The 15,708-nt window shown below is 41.8% G+C and overlaps 13 protein-coding genes and 24 non-coding genes across 37 annotated transcripts, besides 1 other annotated feature; 6 read left to right on the top strand and 31 right to left on the bottom strand. All coding sequences in view use genetic code 9, as the record gives it.

The window, feature by feature from the left end:
- BZJ49_gp01 (cytochrome b) lies at nt 1-1,142 on the bottom strand. Its single transcript has one exon. A coding segment is annotated over exon 1 (1,142 nt).
- Nucleotides 1,143-1,160: 18 nt separating this feature from the next.
- Nucleotides 1,161-1,649, top strand: BZJ49_gp02 (NADH dehydrogenase subunit 6). The gene has a single exon. The coding sequence runs from the start codon at nt 1,161-1,163 to the stop codon at nt 1,647-1,649; it is 489 nt and encodes a 162-aa protein (YP_009343953.1).
- Nucleotides 1,650-1,657: 8 nt separating this feature from the next.
- BZJ49_gp03 (NADH dehydrogenase subunit 5) lies at nt 1,658-3,574 on the bottom strand. Its single transcript has one exon. It carries the CDS (start codon nt 3,572-3,574, stop codon nt 1,658-1,660), a length of 1,917 nt encoding a protein of 638 aa, YP_009343952.1.
- BZJ49_gt22 lies at nt 3,575-3,643 on the bottom strand. Its single transcript has one exon. It is a non-coding gene; the product is annotated as a tRNA-Ser (tRNA).
- Nucleotides 3,644-3,712, bottom strand: BZJ49_gt21. Its single transcript has one exon. It is a non-coding gene; the product is annotated as a tRNA-His (tRNA).
- BZJ49_gp04 (NADH dehydrogenase subunit 4) lies at nt 3,713-5,090 on the bottom strand. Its single transcript has one exon. A coding segment is annotated over exon 1 (1,378 nt).
- Nucleotides 5,091-5,102: 12 nt separating this feature from the next.
- On the bottom strand, nt 5,103-5,453 carry BZJ49_gp05 (NADH dehydrogenase subunit 3). Its single transcript has one exon. It carries the CDS (start codon nt 5,451-5,453, stop codon nt 5,103-5,105), a length of 351 nt encoding a protein of 116 aa, YP_009343950.1.
- A 15-nt stretch (nt 5,454-5,468) lies between these two features.
- Nucleotides 5,469-5,538, top strand: BZJ49_gt20. Its single transcript has one exon. It is a non-coding gene; the product is annotated as a tRNA-Ser (tRNA).
- BZJ49_gp06 (cytochrome c oxidase subunit III) lies at nt 5,537-6,319 on the bottom strand. The gene has a single exon. It carries the CDS (start codon nt 6,317-6,319, stop codon nt 5,537-5,539), a length of 783 nt encoding a protein of 260 aa, YP_009343949.1.
- Nucleotides 6,320-6,322: 3 nt separating this feature from the next.
- On the bottom strand, nt 6,323-7,012 carry BZJ49_gp07 (ATP synthase F0 subunit 6). The gene has a single exon. The coding sequence runs from the start codon at nt 7,010-7,012 to the stop codon at nt 6,323-6,325; it is 690 nt and encodes a 229-aa protein (YP_009343948.1).
- On the bottom strand, nt 7,013-7,177 carry BZJ49_gp08 (ATP synthase F0 subunit 8). Its single transcript has one exon. It carries the CDS (start codon nt 7,175-7,177, stop codon nt 7,013-7,015), a length of 165 nt encoding a protein of 54 aa, YP_009343947.1.
- Nucleotides 7,178-7,247, bottom strand: BZJ49_gt19. Its single transcript has one exon. It is a non-coding gene; the product is annotated as a tRNA-Lys (tRNA).
- BZJ49_gp09 (cytochrome c oxidase subunit II) lies at nt 7,248-7,937 on the bottom strand. The gene has a single exon. The coding sequence runs from the start codon at nt 7,935-7,937 to the stop codon at nt 7,248-7,250; it is 690 nt and encodes a 229-aa protein (YP_009343946.1).
- Nucleotides 7,937-8,230, bottom strand: BZJ49_gp10 (NADH dehydrogenase subunit 4L). Its single transcript has one exon. A coding segment is annotated over exon 1 (294 nt), but the record flags the coding sequence as incomplete, so codon positions are not given.
- Nucleotide 8,231: 1 nt separating this feature from the next.
- Nucleotides 8,232-8,300, bottom strand: BZJ49_gt18. Its single transcript has one exon. It is a non-coding gene; the product is annotated as a tRNA-Arg (tRNA).
- Nucleotides 8,301-8,307: 7 nt separating this feature from the next.
- On the bottom strand, nt 8,308-9,861 carry BZJ49_gp11 (cytochrome c oxidase subunit I). Its single transcript has one exon. The coding sequence runs from the start codon at nt 9,859-9,861 to the stop codon at nt 8,308-8,310; it is 1,554 nt and encodes a 517-aa protein (YP_009343944.1).
- BZJ49_gr01 lies at nt 9,862-11,390 on the bottom strand. Its single transcript has one exon. It is a non-coding gene; the product is annotated as a 16S ribosomal RNA (ribosomal RNA).
- BZJ49_gp12 (NADH dehydrogenase subunit 2) lies at nt 11,391-12,449 on the bottom strand. The gene has a single exon. It carries the CDS (start codon nt 12,447-12,449, stop codon nt 11,391-11,393), a length of 1,059 nt encoding a protein of 352 aa, YP_009343943.1.
- A 1-nt stretch (nt 12,450) lies between these two features.
- Nucleotides 12,451-12,522, bottom strand: BZJ49_gt17. The gene has a single exon. It is a non-coding gene; the product is annotated as a tRNA-Ile (tRNA).
- On the bottom strand, nt 12,522-13,493 carry BZJ49_gp13 (NADH dehydrogenase subunit 1). The gene has a single exon. The coding sequence runs from the start codon at nt 13,491-13,493 to the stop codon at nt 12,522-12,524; it is 972 nt and encodes a 323-aa protein (YP_009343942.1).
- Nucleotide 13,494: 1 nt separating this feature from the next.
- Nucleotides 13,495-13,567, bottom strand: BZJ49_gt16. Its single transcript has one exon. It is a non-coding gene; the product is annotated as a tRNA-Leu (tRNA).
- On the bottom strand, nt 13,568-13,635 carry BZJ49_gt15. The gene has a single exon. It is a non-coding gene; the product is annotated as a tRNA-Gly (tRNA).
- A 9-nt stretch (nt 13,636-13,644) lies between these two features.
- Nucleotides 13,645-13,713, bottom strand: BZJ49_gt14. The gene has a single exon. It is a non-coding gene; the product is annotated as a tRNA-Tyr (tRNA).
- Nucleotides 13,714-13,715: 2 nt separating this feature from the next.
- Nucleotides 13,716-13,784, top strand: BZJ49_gt13. Its single transcript has one exon. It is a non-coding gene; the product is annotated as a tRNA-Asp (tRNA).
- A 1-nt stretch (nt 13,785) lies between these two features.
- On the bottom strand, nt 13,786-13,858 carry BZJ49_gt12. The gene has a single exon. It is a non-coding gene; the product is annotated as a tRNA-Met (tRNA).
- Nucleotides 13,859-13,890: 32 nt separating this feature from the next.
- Nucleotides 13,891-13,960, top strand: BZJ49_gt11. The gene has a single exon. It is a non-coding gene; the product is annotated as a tRNA-Val (tRNA).
- On the bottom strand, nt 13,960-14,026 carry BZJ49_gt10. The gene has a single exon. It is a non-coding gene; the product is annotated as a tRNA-Cys (tRNA).
- BZJ49_gt09 lies at nt 14,027-14,095 on the bottom strand. The gene has a single exon. It is a non-coding gene; the product is annotated as a tRNA-Trp (tRNA).
- On the top strand, nt 14,096-14,164 carry BZJ49_gt08. The gene has a single exon. It is a non-coding gene; the product is annotated as a tRNA-Ala (tRNA).
- Nucleotides 14,164-14,235, bottom strand: BZJ49_gt07. The gene has a single exon. It is a non-coding gene; the product is annotated as a tRNA-Leu (tRNA).
- Nucleotide 14,236: 1 nt separating this feature from the next.
- On the bottom strand, nt 14,237-14,308 carry BZJ49_gt06. Its single transcript has one exon. It is a non-coding gene; the product is annotated as a tRNA-Asn (tRNA).
- Nucleotides 14,309-14,319: 11 nt separating this feature from the next.
- Nucleotides 14,320-14,391, top strand: BZJ49_gt05. The gene has a single exon. It is a non-coding gene; the product is annotated as a tRNA-Gln (tRNA).
- Nucleotide 14,392: 1 nt separating this feature from the next.
- On the bottom strand, nt 14,393-14,464 carry BZJ49_gt04. Its single transcript has one exon. It is a non-coding gene; the product is annotated as a tRNA-Pro (tRNA).
- Nucleotides 14,465-14,597: a D loop (control region).
- BZJ49_gt03 lies at nt 14,598-14,669 on the bottom strand. The gene has a single exon. It is a non-coding gene; the product is annotated as a tRNA-Thr (tRNA).
- Nucleotides 14,670-14,671: 2 nt separating this feature from the next.
- On the bottom strand, nt 14,672-14,740 carry BZJ49_gt02. Its single transcript has one exon. It is a non-coding gene; the product is annotated as a tRNA-Glu (tRNA).
- On the bottom strand, nt 14,741-15,635 carry BZJ49_gr02. Its single transcript has one exon. It is a non-coding gene; the product is annotated as a 12S ribosomal RNA (ribosomal RNA).
- BZJ49_gt01 lies at nt 15,636-15,708 on the bottom strand. Its single transcript has one exon. It is a non-coding gene; the product is annotated as a tRNA-Phe (tRNA).

The following is a 15,708-nucleotide window of genomic DNA, read 5'->3' as shown; positions in this document are numbered from 1 at the left end:
TAGGAGAAAATAATCTTTTTTTCTAGGGTAGATATCAAGGGGAAAATTAGGGTGAACATGGCAAAATAAGTAGCTGAGGCAATTTGACCGAGTAAGACAAAGGGATATTCTACTGGTTGTCTGCCTATCCAAGTCAAAATAAGAAAGGTTGCGACTAATGTCCAGAAGGCGGCCTGGGAGAGTGGTCGAAATGATTTAGATTCTTTCTTGGATGTATGTAAGAATGGCATGAGGAAAAGGACTAGTATGGCGGCTACTAGAGCTATTACTCCTCCTAGCTTGTTGGGAATAGATCGAAGAATTGCGTAAGCAAAAAGAAAGTATCACTCTGGTTGGATGTGTGGAGGTGTGACTAGGGGGTTGGCGGGAATGAAATTTTCTGGGTCTGTTAGGGCCCCAGGAAAGAGAAGAGCTAGTGCTAGTAGCCCGGCGATTAGGGCCACGAATCCTACAGTGTCCTTTGTGGTATAGTAAATGTGGAAAGGAGACTTGTCGTATTTGCTTTTCAATCCGACGGGATTTTTGGCCCCTCTGTTATGAAGGAACAGAAGATGAATGACGGATAGAGCAACTATAATGAATGGAAATAGAAAGTGGAAGGCGAAAAACCGGGTGAGCGTGGCGTTATCTACTGAGAATCCACCCCATAATCACTGGACAAGTGTAGTTCCTATGTAGGGAATAGCAGAAACAAGATTTGTGATTACTGTGGCGGCTCAGAAGGACATTTGTCCTCAGACTAGTACATAGCCCATGAAAGCGGTCAAAATAGTAACTAAGAATAGAATGACTCCAATTTTCCAAGTTTCCATCTTGTTGTAAGATCCGTAATATAGCCCGCGACCGATATGGCAATACATGCAGATGAAAAATAGTGAGGCGCCGTTGGCATGAACTTTTCGGAGCAGCCAGCCATATTTAACGTCTCGACAAATATGTCTAACTGATGAAAATGCAAGTGTTACGTCTGCGGTGTAGTGCATAGCTAAAAAGAGACCAGTTAATATTTGAATTATCAAGCAAAGGCCTAAGAGGGACCCAAATTTCCATCAAATTGAAAGGTTAGAGGGAAGTGGGAGATCAACTAAAGCTCCTTTGAGTATTCGAAAGATTGGATGTTCCTTTCGTAATGGACCTGCCATATTCTTTATATATAGCTAATGGTAATGTATTTTTCTTTGGTACTTATGTTGATAGGAAGAGTGTTAGTATTCTATAGGTTGTCTCCTTATTATTCAGCTCTGGGGTTGGTTTTAGTATCTGTATCTGGTTGTGTGGTGCTGAGACTTCTTGGAGCTTCTTTTCTTGCATTAACTTTGCTGATAGTTTACATGGGAGGAATGTTGGTTGTTTTTGCCTACTCCAGTGCTATCTCGGCTGAGCGTTTCCCGCAGGTTAGAAACTTAAGAGAAGTAGTTAGATTGTCCTTCCTTCTATGCTCTTGAGTGTTTATTTCTTTTGATAATTTGGAAGATGGGCATTTCCCTCATGGGGGAATGTGTAGAGGGGAAGTTTTACTGGGTAGAAGGTCCTTCTATGACTTCGGTGGGGCTCTTGTGGTTATTGGAGTCTTTGTTCTTTTGGTTGCTTTGGTGGGGGCTTTGATAATTTCTCGAGGGATAGAAAGTAGAATTATTCGGGCACTTTAGTGTTAAGGTTATGACGAGATCCAGGACAATACAAGCAAGAGTAGGATCAAGAATAGGGAAGAAAGTATGTAGTTCTTTATGAGACCTGTTTGTCTTGATTGGTTAATCTTGGTTAAGGATGTGGCAGTTCTGGCCACTCCTTGTGGACCTGCGCTTTCTTGTCACCCACGATCTAAAGTTCGAGTCGATAAAAGTAGGGAGGAAAAGAAAGAGGAGGCAGTAAGGACGGAGTGCGCAATGTCTCTGTAGAACCACTGCATGGTAAAGGCTGTGTGGAGATTTTTGGAAAGGAGAGTAGAAGAGAGAAATACTAAGAGGGCAATAAGAAGAAAAGTGCCAACTACTGTAACTAAGAGAGGGAGAATCTTGCTGAAGGGGGGCACTTTGAAAGAAGGAAGAATGAATAAAAAGGAGGAAAAAAATCAGCCAGAGAGTATGGTACCTATGGAAAGACGTAGAAGAGCTTTCGTGAGATTTGAGTTCTCTTCTCCTATTGGGGACAGAGGGCTTATTGAGGGCTCAGAGAGTAAACAGAAGTAGATTATTCGGAATCTGTAGGCTGCAGTAAGTAGTGTTGCTGCCAATCTAAGAATTAATCCCAGAGTATTTAGGAAGCCGGCTCTAGCAGCTTCAAGAATTAGGTCCTTTGAGTAGAATCCGGCTAGAAACGGGGTGCCCATTAATGCTAGTCTTCCGAGGACTAGGCAAGAAGAAGTGACTGGAAGAAGCTTTCTCAAGCCACTCATCTTTCGGAGATCCTGCTGATCTCCGAGCCTGTGAATCACTCTTCCTGAGCACATGAATAGCATAGCCTTGAAAAAGGCATGAGTGCAAATATGGAAAAAGGCCAAAAGTGGTTGGCCTAGGCCTACTGCAGAAACCATAAGACCTAGTTGTCTGGTGGTTGAGTAGGCGATTATCTTCTTAATGTCGTGTTGAGCTACGGCTGTAGTAGCTGCAAAAATTGCAGTCAGCCCACCAAGAATTAGTACAGTCGTTTGAAAAAACTTCTGCCCTTCAAATAAGGGAGCTGTGCGTATAAGGAGAAAGACTCCTGCAACTACCATGGTTGAGCTGTGAAGTAGCGCAGAAACTGGTGTTGGGCCTTCCATGGCTGCGGGTAGCCACGGGTGCAGGCCAAATTGAGCAGACTTGCCTGCTGCCGCTAGAATCAAACCGAATAAAAGGAAGGGGGTGTAATGGGCCTGAACTAACCCCGATCTCAGAATTTCGGTGAGGTTTCAAGATTTAAACAGGAGAATTGCTAGAGACATAAAGGTAATTAAGCCAATATCTCCTACGCGTTTGTATATAACTGCTTGGAGAGCAGAACTCCTGGCGTCTTTCCGGGTTAGCCACCATCTAATTAGGAGGAAAGAGAGAAATCCGACTCCCTCTCAGCCAAGGAATATTAGGAAAAATCTGTTAGATGAGGTAAGAATGAGCATTTTAAGTAAGAATATTATTAGTAGTCGGTAAAAGTGGGATTCGAAGGGGTCTTCTCTCATATAATAGAAAGAGAATTCCATAATTGATCAAGTTACGAGGAGAGCTACGGTAATAAATATGATCGAGTATTGGTCATAGAGCATTTTTAGGGAAATGGTGGTAGGTGTGTTTTTTAACCACAAAGAGAATGTGATGTTAAACTGTTGAAAATCTCTAGTGGTAAAGATTATTAAAGAAATTAGAGATATCAAGGCAGTCACCTTCAGTACTTTTATCGCAAGTGGTCCGGTTCTAAACTTAGTAATTGTTGATCTGTCTCGATAGGTTTGAGAGAGACCCGAAAAGGCCCTGTTAGAAGTTTTTAGGGGTGTATAGGGAGATGTGAGTGACTTTGAGAAAATAAAGGTTCTTATGGCCAATACTAGCATAGAACCCAGAATTATAGTCGCTAGAATAGAGGGCGAGGTTATAACCATCGAGGCTTCAACGGACTTGAACCGCAGGTCTGTAGACTTAGCAGGACCCAGACAAACCTATAAGCCTCGGACTTAAGGCCAGATTCTAACTGGCGTTTTCAGTGCCACAGGCTGACGTTTTTCTAAACTACCTTAGTCAGATTATAAGTGAGGATAAAGGGTTAAGGATTATTAAGATTAGGGGGATGAGATGTAATGAGGCTAATAAATGTTCTCGAGTAAAAGATAGAGGAAGGTTTTTGATAGAGAGCGGAGGGGTTCCTTGCTGGGAAAGTTGAAAAACTAGCAGCGAGTAAATTGCCCCAAATACTGTAGCAAACCCTACTATGGGGAACAATCAGATAGATCAAGAAATTAGTGAAGATAAAATCAAAATCTCTCCAATGAGGTTAGGAGAAGGGGGGAGGCCTAGATTTGCTGCACACATAAGAAGTCACCATAGGGCTCTAAGAGGAAGTAACAGCTTGAACCCTCGAGTTATTGCTAGGGTTCGGGTCCTTGTACGTTCATAGGCGGTTTTGGCAAGAGCAAATAGGGCAGAAGATACTAGACCATGAGCAATCATTAGCATCAGAGCGCCATTAAATCCTCAGGTAGTCTGGGTGAATATTCCTGCCGCTACTATTCTCATATGACCTACAGATGAGTAAGCAATTAAAGCCTTCAGGTCTGTCTGTCGGGTACATATGATTCTGGTTACTAGGGCCCCCCATGAGCAAAGTACCACCAGGATAGTAGAGGTAAAGGCTAGGGTCGTGACCGAAAAAAGATTTACAACGCGAAGCAAGCCATAGCCCCCTAACTTTAGAAGAATGGCGGCTAGGATCATAGAGCCAGCTACGGGAGCCTCTACGTGGGCCTTGGGTAGCCACAGATGAAACCCGTAAACAGGCATCTTGACTAGAAAGGCTACTATTGAGAGAGTCCATCAAATAGAAAGTCTGGCTATCCTGTTTTGGGGAAGCCATGATAGCTCCGTTTTTGGGATGGAGAGAGATAAGCTAGAAAAGTAGATAGCTATAAGTCTGATTAACAATGGGAGAGAGCCAAATAAGGTGTAAAACATGAAGTAAAGTCCAGCCTGGAATCGTTCCATCTGAGCACCCCATCGGGTAATTATGATAAGGGTAGGGATCAAAGTAGTTTCAAAGGCAATATAAAATAGAATTAGTTCTAAGGAAGAAAAGGTAACAATAAGTGCTGTTGTAATAATTACCACTAGAGAAATAAATGTACGTTGTTCTAGGTCAGAGGAAGATTGCAGGTGTTTTATTCTTGCTAGAATAGACAAGGGAGCAAGCCAACACCTCAATAAAATCAAGGGGGCTGACAGCGAATCAATGGCGAGGCCCCAAGATAGGTTATGCCAGGTAGAAGTCCAATGGTTGGAAACTATATATGTTGCCATTAGAGCAAGAATGGTTGATTGAGAAATTGTAGCTCCTCATATGTTCTGCCGGGGAAGGATAAATGTAGTGATAGCAATGGCAGTGGAAGTTAAAATAAGAGTTATCATTTCTATATGGGCTTATTCTGCTCATTCTAGGCCGCCTTTAACTCATTCAAAAACTAGGCCTAATGTGAGGATAGTCATAAAGGTAGCTGAGACAACTAAGAAAGTCCTTGGGTCAGAGATGGTGAGGGCCGCAGGTAATGGAAATAATAAGGCTATTTCTAGATCAAAGAGCAAAAATAGTATAGCAACCAAAAAGAATCGAAATGAAAATGGAAGGCGGGCAGATTTTATAGGGTCAAAGCCACACTCGTAAGGAGATGTCTTGTCTTTATCTGGTATGCGTGCTGGTAAGATGTGCGCAGCAGCAGCAAAAATAGAAGATATAACTATAGTTAAAATTATCAGAAAAGTCATTGCTGTCATTTTTTATATATAAGAGGAGAAGTGGCAGAAAGAAATGCGTTCGGCTTGAAACCGTTGGATGGAGGTTTAATTCCTCCCTTCTCTTAGGATCCTCACCAGTAGATACATACGTACAAGAACAGTCAGACAACGTCTACAAAGTGTCAGTATCATGCGGCAGCTTCGAAACCAAAGTGATGATGAGCTGAAAAATGGAAATTAACAAGTCGAAAGAAACAAACTAGTAAGAATGTGGTCCCAATGATTACGTGAAGACCGTGAAAGCCAGTGGCAACAAAGAAGGTGGAGCCGTACACTCTATCAGCTATTGTAAAAGGAGCGTCTAGGTATTCTCAAGCCTGTAATGCAGTGAAGTAAATACCAAGCAGGATAGTTAGAAATAGAGCTTGAATCGACTCCGTCCGGTTTCCTGCTAAGATTCTGTGGTGAGCTCAAGTTATGGTTACTCCGGAAGATAAGAGAACGGCCGTGTTTAAGAGGGGAACAAGAAAAGGGTTTAATGGACTAATTCCCGTGGGGGGTCAGGTAACTCCAATCTCGACAGAAGGGGCTAGGCTGCTGTGAAAGAAAGCTCAAAAAAATGCAAAGAAGAAGCAGACTTCCGAGGTAATGAATAAGATCATACCGTAACGTAATCCTTTCTCTACAATGGCTGTGTGTCTACCTTGAAATGTTGCTTCTCGGACGACGTCTCGCCATCATTTGATCATTGTGGTTATTAGGAGAATAAATCCAATGAAGAGTAAGGAGGTTCTTTGAGTGTGAAACCATAGGACTAATCCAGAAGTCATCATTAAGCCGCTTATAGCCCCGGTTAGGGGTCAGGGACTCTGGTCTACCAAGTGATAAGGGTGTTGATGAGCCATATCTTATATGTTCTGTTGGAGGTAAAAGTGAACAAGGGCTGTAAATACGTAGGCTTGGATGCAAGCTACACCTATCTCCAGGACGAAAAGTAGAGCAAGGATAACGAAAATGGGAAGGCTAATGAAGGGGTTTCTTGCTAGTAGCCATGTGGCCGTGGAAAGGAGGAAAATCAGGAGATGCCCCGCTGTGAGATTGGCGGCAAGTCGAAGGCCCAGTGCGATTGGTTGGGCAAATAAACTTATTGTCTCAATTCATACCATAATGGGAATTAAGGCTCTTGGGGTTCCTTGCGGGACTAAATGGCTCAACCGCCTTTTGAATGCAAGGTAGAATCCAAGAATTTTAACTGACATTCATAAGGGAAATCCTAAACTGTAGGTTAGAGAAATATGACTGGTTGAGGTGAAGGCATAAGGAAATAATCCTAATACTTTGATGGAAAGTATGACTATGAATACGCTTGTTATTAATCCGGCTCATGGAGCAGTGTTTTGTCTGGTTTTTTGAAACAACATCTCTAGAACGGCTTCCTGAAAACCCAATCAGATAGCTTGAAATCGTGAAAGAGCTCAATTTGTTGGGAAAATGAAGATAAGTCAAGAAAGGGCGAATACCATTGAGAATGCTTTCATGGGGATTAGTAAGAAGGTATCAGGGAAAAATTGACCAAAAATTCTTGGGGTTAAGACCATCTATTGTCACTCTGTGGTTTTCTTTTGAATCCTCTCATTTCCGTTAGAAGGGGTTGAATTCTTTCTTGAGGTAACATTGTTGGAGATTATAACAAAAGTGATTGTTACTGCTGTTCATATTAATGCAAAATTGACTAGTCATCATGAAAAATCTAGTTGTGGCACTCCTTAATAGTAGAGTTTAACTACTTTCTTTTAAATTAAGAGTTTAAAGCTTTTAGTAAGCTAATTAAGGCTATTCTTCAAGATATTGGGCGACCCAGTTTTCAAAAGTAGAGAAGGGAACAGATTCGATAACTATGGGCATAAATCTGTGATTTGCCCCGCAAATCTCTGAGCATTGACCATAAAATAGGCCTGCCCGAGAAGCAAAAAATGTTGTCTGGTTAAGTCGCCCAGGAACTGCGTCCATCTTCACTCCTAGGGAAGGGATAGCCCAGGAGTGAAGAACATCGGCTGAAGATACTAGTACTCGGATTGGATTGTGCATAGGAAGAATTAGTCGGTTGTCGACTTCTAGAAGTCGTGGGTTTCCTAGAGAAACGTCTCTGGTTGGGATCATGTAAGAGTCAAACTCCAGATCTTTATAGTCTGTATACTCATATCTTCAATATCATTGATGGCCAATTGCCTTAATAGTTAAGAATGGGTCTTTCACCTCATCCATCAAGTAAAGGAGTTGAAGTGAGGGCAATGCTATAAAGACTAAAATAATAGCGGGAATAACGGTCCAGATTGTCTCCAATTCTTGCCCTTCTAGGAAGAATCGGTTGGTTCTGGAGGAAATCAGAAGAGAGGCAAGGCCATAGAAAACTAGGATTGTAATTAGGGTAAGAACGATTAGGGCATAATCGTGAAAGTAGGTTAGTTCCTCCATAAGGGGGGAGGATGCATCTTGCAGGCCAAATTGTGCTCAAGTTGCCATTAATGTTGTAAGAGGTTAAGTTTAGCTACTAAATTCGAGGAGTGGGTCCGTGAGAGAGCGACCATTAAGGATAGACCCAGGCTGGCCTCGCAAGCAGACAAGGTTAGAAGCAAAAGTTTGAATGTGGATTTTTGGAGAAGTAGTAGTTTTGTTTTTCAAGTTGCTACTCCGAGGAATAGGGATACTAGCAAAAGTTCTAGGCATAGAAGGATTGAAAGGAAGTGAAGTCGGTTGAGCAAAACTCCTAGAAGGCCAAGATAGAAGATTGAGAGTATAATTATTAATAGGGCGATGCTGAGAATCTTGGATTCAAACCAAGGTTTCCTGAGCCGAAATCAAGTGTCTTTGCTAGACTAATTCTCGAACTAAACTACTTTATAATTATAACGGTTGATGGGGTCTCGTCAAAAGTATGGTGAGAAGGAGGAAAAGAAGAATATTGTCATTCGAGTGAAGCCGTCGAAAATTCTGGGGAAACTGTCTCTCGTTCTGAGGCAAAAGCTTCCCAGATTAGAAATAGGAAGAAAAGCATGGCTACTAGAGAAATGGTAGACCCTATAGAAGAAATAGTATTTCAAAGTGTATAGGCGTCGGGGTAATCAGAGTATCGTCGCGGCATCCCAGCCAGACCTAAGAAATGTTGAGGAAAGAATGTTAAGTTAACCCCTACAAACATGATAAAGAAGTGAGCCTTCCCTCATAGGGGGTGGAGACTGTAGCCAGAGAATAAAGGGAACCAGTGGGTAAAACCAGCAAAAATGGCAAATACCGCCCCCATAGAAAGTACGTAATGGAAGTGAGCAACTACATAATAAGTATCATGGAGTACAACGTCTATAGATGAATTGGCAAGAACAATCCCCGTTAATCCACCCAAGGTAAAAAGGAATACAAACCCTAGTGCCCACAGGAGTGGGGTTTCTCACTGAAGGTTTGATCCCTGAAGAGTTGCCATTCAACTAAATACCTTGATTCCAGTAGGGACGGCAATGATCATTGTTGCGGCAGTAAAGTAAGCTCGGGTGTCAACGTCCATTCCTACTGTAAACATATGGTGAGCTCATACTAAGAAACCAAGTATTCCAATAGCGATCATGGCATAAACCATTCCTAGATAGCCGAATGGCTCTCGCTTTCCTGAATAGTGGGCAATTACATGAGAAATCATCCCAAATCCTGGAAGAATAAGGATGTAAACTTCTGGGTGACCAAAGAATCAAAATAGGTGTTGAAACAGAATGGGGTCTCCACCTCCTGCAGGGTCAAAAAAGGTAGTGTTAATTTTTCGATCAGTTAAGAGCATTGTGATTGCTCCGGCTAGTACCGGGAGGGAAAGTAAGAGTAGAAAGGCGGTGATAAAGACTGATCACACAAACAGAGGTAAGCGATCAAAAGACATTCCAGGAGTGCGCATTTTGATAATAGTAGTAATAAAATTAATAGAAGCAAGGATTGAGGAAGCACCAGCTAAGTGGAGAGAAAAAATAGCCAAATCCACGGACCCACCGGCGTGGGCAATGTTCCTAGAAAGTGGAGGGTAAATGGTTCACCCCGTACCTGCTCCTCTCTCTACTCCGGCGGAAGCTAGAAGTAAAATAAAGGAAGGGGGCACTAGCCAGAAGCTCATTTTGTTCATTCGGGGAAAAGCCATATCTGGTGCCCCTATCATCAGTGGGATTAGCCAGTTTCCAAACCCACCAATCATTATTGGCATGACCATAAAAAAGATCATTACTAGGGCGTGGGCGGTTACCACTACGTTATAGATTTGGTCATCTTTTAGGAGAGATCCTGGCTGAGCTAACTCAGCTCGGATAATTACTCTCATGGCGGTTCCGACCATTCCGGCTCAGGCTCCGAAGATTAGATAAAGAGTACCGATATCCTTATGGTTAGTTGAAAACAATCATCGTCTTAGGTGCATGTTTTTAATTCAGGTGCTTACAGATAGTATTGGCACCCTCTCTCTGGTCCTTTCGTACTAAGAGAGAGAAGTCGCAGATAGAAACTGACCTGGCTCTCGCCGGTCTGAACTCAGATCACGTAGGACTTTAATGGTCGAACAGACCAACCCTTAAAAGCTTCTGCACTATTAGGATGTCCCGATCCAACATCGAGGTCGCAAACCTTTTTGTCAATATGAACTCTCGAAAAAGATTACGCTGTTATCCCTACGGTAACTTGTTCCTTTGATCACCAGGGTGGATCACTTGCTGTTCTTGCTTTAGGGTAGTTTTCCTAAAAGCTTAGATGATAGCGGAGGATTTTCTTCTCCGCAGTTGCCCCAACTAAAACTCCCACAAAAAACGATTTCTCAGTTCTTCATTAAGTGAATTTGATTAGATGAATGGTGAGGGGAATTTAAGCTTCTGCTTTAGTTTAAGCTCGATAGGGTCTTCTCGTCTAGCGATTTTATCTTTGCCTCTTCACAAAGATGTGAATTTCAGGTGGGAGATAAGGAGACAGTAGAGCCCCGTCTTGCCATTCATGCCAGTCTCTATTTAGGAGACAAATAATTATGCTACCTTCGCACGGTCAAGATACCGCGGCCGTTTAACTTTTCAGTCACTGGGCAGGCAGGACTCTTCATGCTTGGGGGTCGAAGAGCGATGTTTTTGGTAAACAGGCGAAGCTCGTCTTTGCCGAGTTCCTTCTTATCTCTGGTTTAGTGAAAAGATCTTTTCTGAGTTGAAAGACGGTGTAAAAAATATTTTTTATAGGAATGTCATTTTTTTGTTCCATGGTAATTGTTGTCTAAAATCTCAAATAAGAAAAACTTACTCATATTAACATGATTGTTTTTGAAAAGAAAAGACGCCGATAACGATACTCAGAATCAGGTGAGCTTGGAGCAAGAATTTTTTGGTTCTTAGATAGTTGAGCTTTAACGCTTTCTACTGAAGTGGCTGCTTCTGGGCCTATTTTGCTATGATTCCATTTCCAGGAATTTATTGTCTTTTTCTAGAGTGGTCGGAGTTTTCCGTTTTAAGGGACAGGCTAATCCCTACCCCTTTGACTCTTCTGGGCGGAAACTTGAAGGGTTTGTTTATGCATAAGCAACAATCTTTGCGTTTCTCCTTGAGAGCTTGGCTAAGACCAATTTCTCGGCGAACCAGCTATCGCCAGGCGCGGTTAGCATATAACATCTAACCCTTGCTCTTTCTCCACTATTGCAACAGTGGGGATATTCTTCTAAAAAGAGGCAGGGGTTAGCTCGTCTGGCTTCGGGAAAAAAGGATTTTCTCTTTAATCTAGTTAATCCATTATACACAAGGTAAAAGTATTAATCTTTCCTTATTTGGGTATTAATTTTAAAAGTTATTTCAATTTTCTCTTACGATACTTATACTTGGGTCGATAAAGGTTCAAATTATTCTACTACTATGGAGGAATGTTTTCTCTCAAGAAAGGTTGGAAAGATTAGATTCAGGGTAAACCGTTTGAGTAAAACTCTTATAGAATCATATATAGAGAAAGAGATAAAGGGATTGTGGCTGTTCTGACAATAAATAAGGTGGAAACGAGTCACGTTTTTACTCTGAGGGAAGAATCAGGAGAACATTTTCGTCAGGAAGAAAGGGCCAAAATGTGGTGGGGAAATAATATGAGGGCTACATTAAAAGTTATTCGAAGATAAAAGAATAACCTCAATAGTCTTCCAATAATTAGTAATACTGAAAATATGAGAAATTTTTTAGAAACTAAATGATAAAGGGAAATGAACTTAACCATGAAACCTGTAAGTGGGGGGAGGCCACCTAAGGACAGAACTATTAGCACCAAGATCACTGTACTTAAAGGAGAAAGTTGAGAGATTACTTTTAAGTGACCCAATGTTAGTACCCCTAAAAATTTGGCGGTTAAAAAGATAGCAGTTTTTATAATAAGGTAGAGAGCCAACATAACGAAGGCTGCTTCCCTGTAGTAAACTGAGGTCAAAGATATTCAACCCATGTGGGCTATTGAGGAAAAAGCTAAGATCTTTCGCATTTGGGTTTGGTTCAGCCCTCCTCAACCTCCAACTAGAACTGAAAATAGTCCTAGTGCAATAACTATCTTAGAAAATACTAGTTTTGAAAATGAGAATAGTATAATCAATGGAGCTATCTTTTGCCAAGTGGATATAAGGAGGCCTTGGACTAGTGGAAGGCCTTGAAGGACGTCTGGGAACCAAAAGTGACAAGGTGCAAGGCCTATCTTAAATGCTAGTGCAATTGAGAGGGAGATCTGTCTGGTTAAATTTAGGGGAATAGAAGTTGATCACGATCCGGTCAGCCATGCCTGGACAAGAGCTCTTTTCAGTAGGAGAGCTGCTCTTAAAGCCTGGACAAGGAAATACTTTATGGAAGCCTCGACTGAACGTGGGGTAAAACCTGAGCATAATATTGGAATAATGGCTAAAGTTCTCAACTCTAAGCCAACCCATATAATAAATCATTTTTCAGAAGAGGCTACAATTGCGGTTCCTAAAATAACTGTGAGAAATAAAAAAGTTGAGGTGAGGCGGTGCATGAGAGCTTGAAGGGAATTTAACCCTTAATAATCTAATTATCAGCTAGACACCTTTTCTTTTAGGAGCAAGCTCTAAAATAAAGACAAAGATATGTTAAAGATTTCGACCATAGAAATAGTGACGCAGAGGGCACCTATAGCAAATGGAAGGTAACTCTTTCAGGTGAGGAACATTAGCTGGTCATATCGGAATCGAGGGTAAGCAGCGCGTACTCACAAAAATAAGAATACTAAAAGGGTAGTCTTTCCTCCTATGGTCAGCATGTTTAGGGGAAATAAAGATTTAAATGGGGACGGCCCACCAAGGAAGAGGACTACAGAGAAAAGATTCATAAGAATAATTTTTGCATATTCGGCTATGAAAAATAGGGCAAATGGTCCCCCAGCGTACTCGACATTATATCCCGACACTAGTTCTGACTCCCCTTCTGTCAGATCAAATGGGGCTCGGTTTGTTTCCGCTAAGGTGGAAACAAATCATATGTAAAATAGTGGTAGGCAAGAGAAAGAGAATCAAGAGTATTGTTGGACTTTCACTATATATGTTAAGCTGAAACTACTAGAGATGACTACTAGAGATAAAAGGATGAGAGCTAGACTTATTTCATAAGAGATGGTTTGGGCTACGGCTCGAATGGCACCGAGTAGAGAATACTTTGAATTTGAGGCTCAGCCAGAACCTAGAATGGCATAGACAGAAAGACTAGAAATTCCAAGCACTAAGAGTAGTGAGAGCTGAAGGTCCACAGTTGGAGTTCCCACTGGCATAAATTTTCACAAAAGTAAGGCTAGGGTGAGGAAAAAAAATGGTGCAATAAAAAAGAGATAAGGAGAGGCTCTTGAGGGCTTTAAGGTTTCCTTGATAAATAGCTTGAGGCCATCAGCAAATGGCTGAAGCAAGCCGTAAGGCCCAACAACTTTCGGGCCCTTTCGAAACTGCATGTATCCCAAGACCTTTCGTTCTACCAAGGTTAGAAAAGCTACAGCCAGAAGAACGGGGATTAAAAAGGAGAGAAGACTCAGAGTTTCAAATATGAAGGTCATGAGCTAAAAAGGGGATTTGAACCCCTGATAGGAAGGTCTTAGGCCTTCTGCATTAACTGCTTTGCTATTTTAGCTACTTTATCTTAGGCTCTCACTAAGACCACTTGATTGGAAGTCAAGTATACTGATGTACTCATAAAGTAGTTTTTAATGGTATGGAAGGGAATCTAACCCTCATTTGTGGATTTACAATCCATCGCTTATCTTCAGCCACCCTACCAAAGAAGCCTAGTTAAATTATAACTTTGGGTTGTCAGGCCAAGATTACTGGTTAAAATCCAGTGGTTTCTAAAAGTAGAGGGAGGTCTTTATCCTTCCATTGTTAGGGTATGAGCCTAAAAGCTTTTCAGTTAGCTTACTCTACTATCATATGCTATATATAGATAATAAACAAAGGCAAGACATAGCTAATTAGTAAGCCCCTCTTTTACGCGGAGTAGATATCTGTGCAATTCAGATTGTCTTGAAGCTTTAGCGACTGTTGACCGCATCTAAGGATTTGCAATCCTTAATGTTATTTACACTATAAAGCCCAAGAACTAAGAAGGTTTCATTCTTATAAAAAGCTTTGAAGGCTTTCAGTTTGATTAACTTAAGTTCTTGTGGTTTTAGTTTAATAAAAATTCCTGCTTTGCAAGCAGGGGATCTAAGTTAAAGGCTTAGAAACTACAGCTGAGAAAAGGGGTTGAACCTTTGGTATTAGATCCTAAGTCTAATGCATTGACCACTTTGCTATCTCAGCTCTGGGTGAGCAGGTTTTTATCCTGCTATCTCTTGGTTAACGGCCAAGTGCCTTTTCATTTAGCTACCACCCAAGCGAAGACTCTAAGGAGTAGTTTAATAGGGAAAACGAAGAATTTTGATTTCTTGGCTGCGGGTTCGATCCCCGCTTCTTTAATTCAGGAGAATAGGGGTTTCACCTATGCTAATAACTCCCAAAGCTATTATTCTAGAACTTAAATTATCTCCTGCAGGGTTTGCTGTTAGCAGTTAGATTCGTTATATATAGTGGAGGAATTTCCCCCCCCCCCCGAATGGGAAAGAGGTAATACAATACAGGCTAGGAGGAGGGGGATGGGAGTTCTGATGGGATGTAACTATACTAGCCTTGAGAGGGACTTTAACCCTCTCTTCTGATTTACAAGACCAGATGCCCTTCTCTTGGGCCTTCAAAGCTTTGCCTCTACTAAGATTTTAACTTAGACTTAGAGCGTGAAAAGCTCTTGTTGTAGTTCAACTATAGAAGCGTTTTCCAGGGGCACCTTCCGGTACACCTACTATGTTACGACTTTTCTCCCCTTGCTGCAGCTCTGCAGTTGGGCGAGAGTGACGGGCGATGTGTACGCATTCCAGAGCTAAGGTTCAGCCCCATTTTCTTTTGGGCCTTACTACTGAATCCGATTTCAAAAAAGAATTTCATCCTCTTCTTCACGGCTGTTTTAACATTGTAGCTCACCTATCCCCAGCTTATAAGCTGCACCTTGATCTGACGTCTTGGGGAAGTTCCCTTGGGCCTTCTTTCTCGAAAAGTAGACTTACGACGATGGTATACAGGCTGAAATTTTGCAAAAACTGGTGAGGTTTATCGTGGATTATCGATTCGATGGCAAGCTCCTCCAGGTAGATATGGAAAACCGCCAAGTCCTTTGAGTTTTAAGCTTCGGGCTTGTAGTCCTCTGGTGCTTTAGGTTGTTAATTTTCAAGTATAGCAGGATATCTAACCCTGGTTTACTACTTGATTTTCGTGGGGTCAGATAATAAAAGTTGGCCAGATGGTTTCTTTACAGGTGAGCTTTCTACAGCTATCTGTAGGCTGCGACCAATTATTAGGGGCTCCTAACCACCCTTTTAACCGTAAAACTTTAACTTTAGGGAGCACGTATAACCGCGGTGGCTGGCACGTGCTTTACTTCCTTTGCTGCTCTTTACTGGATCTAGGTTACCCTAATTGTCCAATGTTTAGCACTGCAGACGTGGTGAATAAAACTTAGTGTCATGGGAGGTACTTTCTCCTGATACTTTGGACCTTAGCTAACTTCCTTCTTCAGGGAAATTGGTAGGCCTTTGACTTCACTGGTTTGCTAGTTGACTGGCATGTGGCATTTTCGAGCTAGTTAAAGCTGGGACTAGGACCAAATCGGCTGCTGAGGGAAGGACTTTAACCTCCTTTGGAGCATTTTCAGTGCTGTGCTTTGAACAGTTAAGCTACCTCTGC

Source organism: Diadema setosum, mitochondrion (assembly GCF_964275005.1).
Source record: "Diadema setosum mitochondrion, complete genome".
NCBI classification, from domain to species: Eukaryota; Metazoa; Echinodermata; class Echinoidea; order Diadematoida; family Diadematidae; genus Diadema; species Diadema setosum.
Note: the sequence above shows the minus strand (reverse complement) of the source record. Positions and strands in the feature narration are given on the sequence as shown.